Genomic DNA, 13525 nt, shown 5'->3' with positions numbered 1-13525 from the left:
ATTCATGAGCAACAGCAAATTCCTTAGTAGAAATCCAAGACACTTAAGATTTTGACATTAACTCATCTTTCAAACACTCACCCAATGCTGCTCTCAACTGACTGAACTACAATCAGACTAGCCTGCCTTTTCCTGCCTGCACAGAGTGTTTACTCCGCTTGGGCACCCACACCCCCCACTTTGCAACTGAAAAGCTACACACTGCAAGTATTCTTGGAAATCAATCTTCTACCCAGAGTTTCAGGTAAAGCGATTCCTTCCCTCCCTTCTTGTCTTATAGTTTTCTGTTTACTCATCCATTGCTAGAAATAGCAATACTCATGTCAGCATCTCATTCTCCTATCCACTCCTACCTAGTTTATCCTTGCACTCCCAGCACATAGTGTCCAAATAAATACTGGTAAAGGCAATTGATAACATCATTGGCAGAGATCCAGTTGATTCCAATCCTTTGAAGACAAAGTGATAGCTCTCTTGCTCACCCTTATGTACTCCATTGTAGAAAAAGGGCAAATAACAGATTAATAAATATTTGTGTTCAATTGAATTATGTCAAAGAAAAAGATAATAAAGTGAAGAAAATCCTACATTCATTATCTTTTTCATCTCGTTGTTTTAGTTGCTAAGTTGTGTCTGACTCTTTGCGACCCCATGGACCATAAACAGCTGGAAACAGATTTTCTTCTTAAATATTCAATTACATTTTTAAGGTACATCATCAGATTGGGAGAAATTTAATTATAAAATATAAAAAGAAGAATTTATAAGTGGTAATAACACTTAAGGACTATATTAAATCTATACTTCACATTTTGAATTTTCCACTTTAATTTTTTAGTTACATACGATTAGCTATTTTGGTCTTCCCGGGTGGCACTAGTGGTAAAGAACCTGCCTGCCAATGTAGGAGACATAAGTGACGCTGGTTACATCCCTGGATTGGGAAGATCCCCTGGAGAAGGGCATGGCAACATCCTCTAGTACTGTTGCCTGGAGAATCCCATGGACAGAGGAGCCTGGTGGGCTACAATAGGGTTGCAAAGAGTCGGACACGGCTGAAGCGACTGAGCATGCATGCATGCGTTAGCTATTTCATATTATTAGAGGTTGGCTTTATCAGCACAAGGTTCAACATGTATTAACAAGTTTGAAGAGGTTGCATTTCTTTATCATTTTAGCTACACTGCTATTGCCTAGAGGGATAATGAAGATGCCAGAAAAAACACAGAGGTTGCAAAAAATTAAATCTACTTAACACTTCGAAAACATACATCTGCAAAGTAACAGGTTATGAATAAAAACAATGTAAGTCTAGTTAAAAGGTAAGATCTACCTTGTCCCAGATTTTATATTTTATTGAAATATAGAAGATTTACAATGTTGTGTTAGTTTCAGATGTACAGCAAAGTGTACACCCTAGATTTTAAATCCTGGCACTTTCTACAATTTCATTTATAGTTTTCAATTTATATAACAAGACAATTAAATAATAGGAGGCCAAGGTAAAAACACTTAACAATGTTATGCTAACTCTTCTCAGAAATTCAAAACACTAAGGATTATTTACTTATCTTCATAGTACATCTGAATCGCAGGCACAGGCTGCTTTTGCATTCATGTTTAATTAATGGAGATTTTAGTCAAGGGTTGGGGATAATCTCTTGGGGTTCATTATTTGACTTGTGATATCTTATTTTGTTTTGTTTTTAACCACAAAACACTGGGCAGCATGATAACTATTCATTAACTGGATGAAAATAAATGGAACAAAGAATATGGTGTCTGGGAAACAAGCTCCTCCTAAGGAAGAATGTGTGAACCTGGAACAGAGCTTTGTTGGAATCTCTTGGTGCCACCATCGGAGACTGGGGCTCTTCTGCTACTCCCCTAGGCTTGGCTTCGTGCACAAGAGATCCACGAAGGAACAAAACTGCGACAGTGAACAGCATTATGCCAGAAACTAAGGCAAAGTGTTCATGATCCACGTGATGGGTTTTCATTCCCCTGTATAGGCACTAACAACAGAATTTCCTGCTGATTTTTAATCTGCTTTCCAAGTAGTCAATAAAAAATAATTATTCATCCTTAATACTGCCATTTCTTTCATAGGACTTCTACACTAACTTTTAAAAATTACAGTTGTGTAGCTCTTCAAGACCTCAGTAAAAGGGCCATAGATGTTTTATTAGTGCGGCTGACTGGAATGTTATTCCTGCATAAGATAAAATATATTTTCCTTACTTTTTCTCCAATCTCAGTTTGATCTCCGTTGGGTAACTGCTCCAAATCAGGAAGGAGGGCACAGGCTTCCAAAACTCTCTCATAAAGCTGCTTCTGCATGACAGAGCCAAAGAGAATGTTTTCTTGCAAAATGCAATTCTGAATCCAGGCCTGCTGGGAAACATAAGCCACGGAGCCCTAAAAAAGAAATAAATAAAAGAAATACTCTTAACCGGAGAAAAGGAGAACTTGCATGTGCCAGATAAAGGGAACATATTTGTCCATGGTTTTGCTTCCTTTAAATTGAATTTTTAAAAAAAATTAGATCATTTCTTAAATGTAAATATATTCCATATATATTTTAATCTTATATCCTATTTTAACCTTATGTATGTTTATTAGAGGCTCCTTCAAATGGATTACTCTGTTTTTTATTTACTTTCAAGTAGCTTCTACCAAGACTTCCCTTGTGGCTCAGACAGTAAATGCATCTGCCTATGATGCAGGAGACCCGGGTTTGATCCCTGGATCGGGAAGATCCCCTGGAGAAAGAAAAGGCAACCCATTTCCTTTCTATCAAAGGTCCCTGGTGAGATTTCTGGCAGACACTGAGTTTACTAGTCAGCTCCTCCTACCCTCACAAGGTACCATGACCTCAGCGGCTTAAACAATAGAATTTTTTTTCCCTCATAATTCTGAGATCAAGGCGTTGGCACATGTGAGGAGAGAGTAAATTAGCCAAGATGGAGTGTTCAGACTCTCTCACTGGGTTTATAAACAATGATTATGTAACAGCTGAGATCATTTATAGCACTGCACATGCGCATCAGGAAGTACTTGATTGGTCACAAGCTGGGACCAGTGTGAGCTCCACTTAGAAAATGGCGGCGTTACTGTGCGTCACGGCTGTCTCTGTTGGGTCAGCCATGAGAGTAGAGAAAATAGCGTAATGTCTACTGCTACGGCTGCTGTGCCAGCCAGGAGAGAATAAACGTGTTTGCAGTTCCTGCTGCTCTTCGCGTCTTCTTCCAGCCTCTTAGCTTGCACCTGGCCTACCCTGGGTTCAGCGAACACCGTGCAAAGCGTGAAAAGCAAGACAACCGGTATGATGAACAGGACGGCATGGCTGGTTTCTCCTCAGACAGATCTCCTTAGCTTGAAGATGGCTGTCTTCTCCCCAGTCTTCACATGGCCTTCCCTTTGAGTATGTGTCTTAATTTCTTCTCCTAAGATATCAGCCAAAGGGCCCACCCTATTAACCTTATTTTAACTTGTGGCCCCCGGGAAGGCCCTATCTCCAAATACAGTCATATTCTCAGGTATTGGGGGTTAGAACTTTGACATATGAATATGGGGAGAAGACAATTCGGCCCATAACACTGAAGTTGGGATGCAAGTTGTTTTGGAGGGATGAGTTCCTGTGGAATTCTTATGGAAAGGAAATGGAGAAGCAGGAAGGGATAGAGGGGTAAGTCGCATGGTGACCCAGAGCCAAGAAAGATTTGGTCAGTCTTCCAGAGAGCCGTGGATGTGTTATCACTCAGTAGAGGGATTCTGTTGTTAGGCTGAACTGGCCTCGGCCTTTAAGGTTGGAACCCAGCAGGCCATCATGAAGGTGCTAATGTGTCTGATGTACTCCCAAAGCTGGTGGCAAGCCCCCTAGAAGGGGGCTCTGGACACCATATTCCTGTGTCTTCCAGGTACTCACTGCTCTTAAATTCATTTTTTGATAATCTGATGTCTTGACCTTATTCCTGAATGTGACTCTGATGCATGAAATATTCTTTTAACCAACCTTTGTCTTCTAAAGGACTCCCCGTATTTGAACTAGAGACTCACCTTTGAATCTACCCCATGGATTCTATCCAAACACCGGCTTGAGTGTTCTGATTATAGCTCACTCTAACAATACTGCACATTTAAAGTACTTTCTGACATAGATCTGTATGTAACTACCAGTCTTTTGATTTCTACCAACTGTTTTGAAGATCAAAGATTAACTTTTAATTCTTCTTTGTTGAGCAAGTAAGACACAGAATGGATTTTGAGCCAAAACAATATAATTCGATCTGACTTGATCTTGAACACAAAAGTAATTGCTCTTGAACTACCTTGCTTAGTGAATAACCTTTGATTAGAATAGCATAATAAATCAGTCCTCAGGTGATGGAGATTCTGAATACTTGATATACATCAGGCAAGATAAGGAGAACAGAGGGTAAAGAACATAGGAAAGAAGATGCAGAACAAGGGAATATGGTATATAATATAAAATAGGAACTAAATACTACATTGAGAAATATGGACTTGATGTATTGGTGTAACAGGAGTTAAAAAAGAGCTGATAAATTTTCACAGAGATGTAAAACTTTCCTTGTATTATCATTGTAATTATCTCTTACATCTCACATGCAAATGAAAATGTGTATTTGTTTCATTTCATTCTTAATAATAAAATTCCAATAGCAGTTTGGTTAATTCAAAAATGGACTCTAAATCTCTGATGTTCCACCAAAGAACACTGAATATTCAATATGCTGCATGAATGATGTCTGATAAAAACCTTTGATACTGAGAATAGGGGATCTTAGAATTTGAACACTGTAATGATATGCATCAAACAGTTGAGAATGTGAAACCTTGAGAAACAGAAAGATGTAAACAAAAGCACCTTATAAATACTAAATGTTAGGTTGGCCATGCCATTATTATGATTGAAAGTGAAAGCATCAGTCACTCAGTGGTGTCTGTCTTTTTGTGACCCCATGGGTGGACTGTAACCCTCCAGGCTCCTCTGCCCTTGGAATTCTCCAGGGAAGAATTCTGGAGTGGGTTGCCTTTCCCTTCTCCAGGAGATCTTCCCAACCCACGGATTGAACCTGGGTCTCCCACATTGCTGGCAGACTTTTTTTTTACCATCAAAGCCACCAGGGAAGCCCATTACTATTAAATTAGAGATAATCAGGGTAATACTTACAAATTTAGGCTTAGACATGTTTTAGGAAATAACTGAGAGTATGGAATGTGAAATAATTCAGAATGTGAAATAATTAAAATCTAGCCACTGATCCAGACCAATAAGCTTCCTAAAGAACAAAGTGGCCAGTTATATAGACAGATAATACTGTCTATCCCTAGCTTAATATAAACAAAATGTGTCCTCTCTGCTTTATGATTAGTAATAGCAATGTTATGGTTTCTATTATCACCATGAACACTTTCCTAACTATGAATCCCCAAAAGTATCAGAAATAATCTTTAAGTCTTACCACGAGCCCCTCAACAATCATAATGAAAATAACAATAACCACAAAAATTCTTAGGGAGCCAGCTGACTCTGTGCCAAGAACTAGTTTAGGTCTTTGCACATTATCTTATTCAATCTGCTCCTTAAAATTTAAGTTTATTATTATCATTTATGTATTGGGTGAAACTTAAAATTGATCAACTTATTGATCAATTTATCTTGATCAACTCCTAATCATTTTTCAAGATTAAATAAAAGGCTACCTACTTTGATTATTTTTTTAACTCTTCAAAGCAGAATTTGTTGCTTTTTATACTGTTTCATTTCGAAAACCTAAATATTTGTTGTAATTGACCTCAGTATCTCCCTCACTTGACTGTGAACTCTTTAAGAAAAGTAGCATATCCTATTCATGTTTATTTCCTTGGTACTGTGCCAGGCACATAGTGTATGCTCAATAGTCACTTTGTGAAAACTGAAGAAACTGAATGAAAATAAAAGCAACATGTCAATAAAATCATATATCCCAATATGACAAGTATTATATTTTTAAAGGATACTTACTGGCCTAGGAAAATTTATAGTCATCTTGATCAACAGACAAATGGCTGATTGTAATCATTAAAGAGAACATAAAGAGAAAAGATAGTGTATTTAAAGTTAAAAGTAGTGGTTTTTATTAAGTGTAATTCTTATCAGAAAAATTGAAATTATGCTTGATTCCAAACTAAGAAACAGTAATAATGAGAAAAATAAATAAATACAAAATTAATCACTAAAGACCTGGAATCAGGAAAGATATAAAGACATGAAATTGAACTTGAAATTCACTCAGTTGTGTCTGACTCTTTACGACCCCATGGACTATACAGCCCATGGAATTCTCCAGGCCAGAATACTGGAGTAGGTTGCCATTCCCTTCTCCAGGGGATCTTCCCAACTCAGGGATTGAACCCAGGTCTCCCACATTGCAAGTGGATTCTTTACCAATTAATCACTAAAGACCTAGAATCAGGAAAGATATAAAGACATGCTTAGTTGCTCAATCGTGTCTGACTCTTTGTAACCCCATGGGGCTGTAGCCCACCAGGCTCCTCTGTCCATGGGATTTTCAAGGCAAGAGTACTGGAGGGGGCTGCCATTTCCTTCTCCAGAGGAGAATAAATATAGACACAAGGAATGATATATCATGAACAAAAATAAAAGGATCTGGAGTTGATTTTTCCTAAAGAAAAGAAAAGCAGTGAAGACACTGGTTTCATATCCAAAGACCCTCTCCATCTTGTCACAAGTGAGAAGGAGTGATTAGGTAATATTTTACCTTCTTAGGTAGTTAGGTCTAAGGAAAAATTCACTGGATAGCCTACTACTTCAAAAAAGAAATAGCTGATGAAGAACTTGTTGAATTCTTATTCCTATTGACCTTTAAGAATAGAACAAATGGCTGGAAGTAGACCTCTCCAGAGTCCAAATGCTGAAATTTAAATGTAAGTTATTAATAATTATTATTTTCCTGAGCTTTTCCTAGGTCAGAGATCCTTCCTGTGAGCAGCTACACCATTTCTTAGAAATGGAATGGCCGTAATTACTTAGGAAACATTGCAATGAATGATAATTAGAAACCTAATCAAATTATATTATAAACCACATTTGTTTCTCCATAATTGGTTGCAATTTAGTTAATATCATCAAACAATTACCATAAGCATTCCTAAATGATTTGCTGAAGTATATGGAGGACAGAATGCTCTGACTAATCCATCCATAGCTAATCAATTTCTGTGGAAATTTAAATGTTTGTTACAAACTAGAAATGCTCATTAAATACTTCGTTCTTCAATTCAACTTGATAAATTCTTATTGACACTAATGATGTGCTGGCTGTAGTCCATTACACCAGGAGATGTGCAAAGAATGCATTGTTGACGTTACCTTTCTTTGGACTACTCCTTTTAGTTTCTCCATTTCCCCCAGAATTGCAGAAAGCACAGATGATTTTCCAGACCCAACTTGCCCTACAACAGCCACTAAAGCTCCTTCTGGAATCTTTATGTTCAAGCTGCACAACAAATAAAGAAAGAGATGATATAGGAAGTTCTGTTATAACTGTTTTTAATGTATATTCCCAGAAAAGTTACTGTATCACAAGTCACTGTATACAGGGCATCATCCTTGAAATTGCTGCTATTCACATTGTCCTACATTATTCTACAAACACCCAACCTTTCAAAATGCAAGCAGTAAATGCAGAAAAGTAAAGAGAGGAAATGAACAGGGGGTAAAAAAGACTGTAAAGCAATCATAAAAATGAAAGATGCAGTGAGAGGTTTTTAAAAAATCTTACAAATTCCAATAGATTCATCTTCTGCTTAAAAACTCTAAAAAATAAACACATGAAGCATGATAGAATCTATGCTAATTTTTTTGTTTTGTTTTTAATTTCCCCAAATCATGACTTACTCTTTTAATACTGGAACCCCTGTTTTATCCCAGGAAAAGGAAGCATTTGTAAAACCAATGGCATGATCTAGGAAGAAAAATAAATACAAAAATATATCTTAGAATCAATTGTCTTCAGCCCAGAAGTCAAATAAATATTAAACACAAAAAAGAACTGCTAACCTCCTATGTAATTTGCTTCAATACTATGTGGAAGAAGTTCCTCAGTGTTGAGAAAGTCTTCCAAATGAACCAGTGATATCCTTGTCTATCAAAATAAACGTAAATGGAATTTTTGGGTTTCAAGAAGTTAAACTAAAAGCATTTAAAAGTTTTTGATGTAAACTGGTGATAGTTATATAAATATTCAGCAAGCATGATTTGCATTGTTTTAATGTTTATAAATAAGTCCATCGATAAAGAAAAAGAATCAAAAATCAAAACAAATATATATATGCAGGAAAACATGAGAAGTTAGAAACCAAAAATTCTCCCTAACATTCAGGCAAAAACACGATAACTGATTAATTAATGATCATAGAATAATTAGTTTTTAAGAGCAACTTCAGTCTGGTTGAATGAATTCTGCTTGTGAGCATAAACAAAGTAATAGTTTTGGCAATGGTAACATTTAATTAATAGAATAGCTATAAATGTTTTGCTACAGACAGGATAAATAGAGTCATTTTTCCCCTGACACTGACTTGCATGAAACCTCCAGTACATTTTTATTCACTTTATGTTAGGATATGTCAACTGTTAATGGATAAGATGTAATTAAAAGCTGCGATTTTGTTTACCAAGTGTGTCCTATCAGTATGCAAGGTTGGTTCTTTTTCTCTTTTTTTTGGACAGTTGTTCTCCTTATTTGTTTAGTGACAGTAGTGACTAGGAACTGGAAAACACTCTGGGATACCAGATCTTTAGCTGGAATATAATTTCAAAAGCAAAACAGAACCTTTATTCTAATATTTTTTTAAGAGAAGTGTGCTGTGAAACATGTTAAAAGATAGTACTTCTACGCCCTCTGCTGGCGATTATTAGTAAAAGAATATAAAAACAGTATTATGGAACAAAAATAGCTTACGTGCTATTTACTATAGAATTATGTTACTCTTCATTCAGATATAATTTATAGATCTCAATTTATATAAATTAAAAGGAAAAGTTCTTAGATCAAAGAGCTAGTTCCAGTAAGCAAAAATTCACTTTGTTTATGAACCCAGACTTGAAAAAGTTTTGATGGGTGAATACCTAAACCTGATATTGAAAAAATTTAATTGAGAAAATCTAGGGGTAAAGGGATCAAAGAACTCAGTTCTTTGGATTCCCTATGGTTTTAGCTGCCTTCTATCATCATAGCATCTAAAGAGGCTTCAGTGATTGGAGATAAACCAGATACCTCATACAAGGTTGGTTGGCAGACTGATATTATCAGCGCACCTTTCTCCCTAGTTTATTCTTTCAGCACAGATGAAGTTTTGCTGAACCCTGGGAAAATTCAGACCTAGTACTGTGCAAATCACTTACTTAAAATTTTTCAATTGAAAACAGAAAATAAACCCTTTGATGGCATAGTGTCAAACACCAAATTTTATTTTATTTTATTTTATTTTTTTTGCAGTGGTTTTTGTCATACATTGAAATGAATTAGCCATGGATTTACATGTATTCCCCATCCCGGTCCCCCCTCCCACCTCCCTCTCCACCCAAACACCAAATTTTAAAAAGCTAAACGAGAGAACTAACACTTAGCAAAGAAAACAATGTCACATGTTGAAATGCTTAAAAGTCATTTTTATAGACAAAAAGTACAGACGAAGAAGACATGATTCTTTTCATCCTATAATTTCTCTATTGCTCATTAATTTAGGGAAATTTTTAAAGCATCATAAAACAACTACAAAAAGCAAAATTTAAAAAAAGATTAAGAAATGAAATATGCAAAACTAAAGATTTCAGTAGAGGAATGATTCTTAATTTAAAGATAATTTGGATGTACCTGGACCACAGCTGAGATCACCATCGGTAAATCAAACAGAGGAAGCCTCAAGATATTAAACAAAGACATAGATGTGAACACTTTAGTGGCTGTTAAAATGTTTTCTTCATCCAGTAAGAAATAGACACCAAATGTTGCCAGAGACACCTTAAAAATATACATGTAATTTTCTTCAATTGTGCAATTTTTAATTACAGACTCAAAATTAGGAAAGAAATCTTCAATAATCTTTGTTGTTGTTGTTTACCAAAATTTGGTACTATTTAGTACCATTGCTGAAGAATATGAAATAAATGTTTAGTACAGATCATACAATTGGGTATCTTAGATAATGACATCCTATGAACATGTGGTCCAGCTCCCTTCTTTGACATGGCACATTTTCACTAGAGTAATTATCCCCATTTAAAACATACAACAGTTCATTTTTTCCTTTAAAATGGAATTTTATGTAAATTTTTTTCCAGTGATGCATGCATACCTATTGTCTCATATGCAGAAATTTTACTTTCTCTATGTCTTTATATTAACTGAAGAATGTATAAATAAATCATGACCAGTAAGACTTATATTTACTTGCATAAGTTTCATTTAGAAAAGGCAGAAAAGTTCATTTATGCATGAGACTGTATTGACTATTTATCATGTACATAAGACTGTCTTAAGCAAATGCTTCCTGGCTATTCCAAAATGTAAAGTATTCCAAATGTAAATATTGCTTTTACTTTCATAATATCTACATGTTTGTTTAAATAAACAATAATATTTTAAATTAACAACAGGGGAGACATAGAATGTTTCCTGACCCCATCACTACTGAGAGTGGTTAAAATTGATCCTTCAGTTATAGTTTTCTTATCCTTTGGCTTTCATCTACTGCTTCAATATCTCAAGGCAATTTATACTCTTTAAATAGCATGAGATTCCCAATAGTTGCATGAAGTGACAGAAAGATACTTCAATTCATATCAATTCAGCTACAAATAGTAGTTCTATAACTTTAAGGATATTTCCAAACTATTTCCATTTCCTCTTGTGAAATGAGAAAATACCTTATTATCGCAAGAATGAAATAAGATGCATATAACTTGTCTGATACACAGTAGAAATGCTCAATAAATGTAATGTCCCTTTCCAACTCTATGTAGAGTGCCTTTCAGTCTTGCTTAAAAGGGATTAATCATGAAAAATAATAGAGCTGAAATGGGACTCTGAAATATAGGTCATATTTTTTTAAGATTGAGGATAGCATATGTTCAATCTATGAAAAATTTACAAAGATGTAAAATCTTATTAAATATAAAAAATACAGACCAATGAAAATGCACCAAAAAATTTTCCCTGTCTTTAAAACTTTCATATCTCTCATCTCTACAGATTAATGACTGCATTTGTTGAAAATTTAAATTTAGATATAGAAGACTTCACTTTGGAAATCTTAATTCCAGGCAATTTAAAGGTGAACATGCAAATCAAATTTGAAAATCAAAACAAGAAATAGTATACACACTCACCAAGAATGGAATGCAAGTTAAAGTTAGCATGGAAAATACAGCAAGATATCCAGCTGATTTTTGAACTTCCAATTCCTGTTCTCGAATTTCAATAACCTTCTTTTTATAAGAGGGTTCCCATGCATAAAGTTTGAGAATCTGTAAAGAAGTCAGATGATGACAATCAGTATCATAGAAGGAATAAAAAACATGCACGCGTGCAAATACACACACTATAACACACACACACTCATAACTGTTAAGGTAAAAATAGGACCCATGAAGTAAATTACTCCTGTTTTCAACTGAGTCAAAGTATTTCCTGTGGTGTTTTTCTAGGGTGTGTGGGAGGAGGAAATCACCATTTCCCCACTCTTATGTCTCTCTTACCCACTACTAGCTTATTCCTGAGCCAGACTTTGACAACATCCCAGCTCCTGGCATGAGCTCCATAGCAGTTTCTGTCTAGCTTGACAGTGAAAGTGACAGTCGCTCAGGTGTGTTTGACTCTTGCTCCATGGATGCATTATGGACATGTCTGAGCCACCACGGAAGCCCTCTGTCTAGCTAAATCCTGACAAATTTTCCATGGTCCAACTCTCAATTCTATTCTTTTCACATCTCTTAGTAGTTAAGCTTCTCCCCCGGCCTCCCAGTTTCTTGAAAACTTATGTCTTGGGATGTCAAGCCGTTTTCTGAAAGGTTACAAGTGTTTTGTGATTGTAAACTATTTTCTGAGATGGAAAACATGGAGAAGTAGAATCATGCAATGACTTACCACATCCTTTTTAGAGTGAGACAGGCCTACATTCAAATTCCAGGTCTCTTTTGTTGTTCATTCACTCAGTGATGTTCAGCTCTTTGTGACCCCATGGACAGTAGCACACCAGGCTTCATTGTCCTTCACTGTCTCCTGGAGTTGGTTCAAACTTTTATCCATTGACTTGATGAAGCAAGCCAACTATTTCATCCTGTGTCATCCCCTTCTCCTCCAGCCTTCAATCTTTCCCAGCATCAGGGTCTTTTCAAATGACTCAGTTCTTCATATCAGGTGGCCAAAGTATTGGAGCTTCAGCTTCAGCATCAGTCCTTCCAATGAATAGTCAGGGTTGATTTCCTTTAGGATTGACTGGTCTGATCTCTTTGCTTTCCAAAGAACTCTCAAGACTCTTCTCCAACACCACAGTTCAAAAGCATTAATTCTTCGGTACTCAGCTTTCTTTATGGTCCAACTCTCACATCCGTACATGACTACTGTAAAAACCACACCTTTGACTATATGGACCTTTGCCAGTAAAATGATGTCTCTGCTTTTTAATATGCTGTCTAGATTTATCATAGTTGTCTTTCCAAGGAGCATCTTTTAATTTCCTGGCTGCAGTCACTGACCACAGTGATTCTGGAGCCCAAGAAAATAAAATCTGTCACTGTTTCCATTGTTTTCCCATCTATTTACCATAAACTGATTGGATTGGATGCCATGATCTTAGTTTTTTTGTGATGGTTGGTTTTATGTGTAAATTTGGCTAGGTTATGATGCCCAGTTATTTTATCAAATACCAGTAGATGTTACTGTGAAGGTAATTTTTAGATCTGATTAACATTTAAACCATTAAACTTTAAATAAAGAAGATTGCCCTCCATTAATGGGTGGTAACATGCTATGTTGCTTCAGTTGTGTCCAACTCTGACTCTATGGACTGCAGCATGCCAGGCTCCTCTGTCCAAGGGATTTTCCAGGCAAGAATACTGCAGTGGGTTGCCATTTGCTTTTCCAGGGGATCTTCCTGACCTAGGAATCAAGCCTGCTTCTCTTACATGTCTTGCATCGGCATTGACAGACAAGTTCTTTACCCTGAGAGCCCCCTAGGAAGCCCCTTAGATGGGTGAGCCCAATCTAATCAGTTGAAGGCCTCAAGAGAAAAAACTAAGGTTCTCTGAGATGGAAGGAACTTTGCCTCCAGATTCAAGGCTATAGCATCAAGTCCTGCAGAAATTTCCAGCCTGCTCAACAGATTTCAGACAAGCCACTGCCTATACTCATAAGCCAGTTCCTTAAAATAAATATTTATCTATTCATCTATCTATATGTCTATGAATCCTGTTAGCTCTGCTTCTCTGGAA

General features: G+C 36.2%; 1 protein-coding gene across 2 annotated transcripts in view; it reads right to left on the bottom strand.

The window, feature by feature from the left end:
- Positions 1-13525, bottom strand: part of LOC110144669 (multidrug resistance-associated protein 1-like) — a 91682-nt gene that overhangs the window by 41323 nt on the left and 36834 nt on the right. For both annotated transcript variants that reach the window (XM_070455087.1, XM_070455088.1), the window contains 6 exons: positions 11423-11560; positions 9909-10055; positions 8090-8174; positions 7928-7994; positions 7400-7526; positions 2242-2418 (listed from right to left, as the gene is read on the bottom strand). In XM_070455087.1, the coding sequence (XP_070311188.1) occupies positions 2242-2418; positions 7400-7526; positions 7928-7994; positions 8090-8174; positions 9909-10055; positions 11423-11560 (741 nt within the window). The remainder of the gene's footprint in view (positions 1-2241; positions 2419-7399; positions 7527-7927; positions 7995-8089; positions 8175-9908; positions 10056-11422; positions 11561-13525) is intronic.

The sequence above is a fragment of the Odocoileus virginianus genome, chromosome 25 (genome assembly GCF_023699985.2).
Source record: "Odocoileus virginianus isolate 20LAN1187 ecotype Illinois chromosome 25, Ovbor_1.2, whole genome shotgun sequence".
Taxonomy (NCBI): Eukaryota; Metazoa; Chordata; class Mammalia; order Artiodactyla; family Cervidae; genus Odocoileus; species Odocoileus virginianus.
Note: the sequence above shows the minus strand (reverse complement) of the source record. Positions and strands in the feature narration are given on the sequence as shown.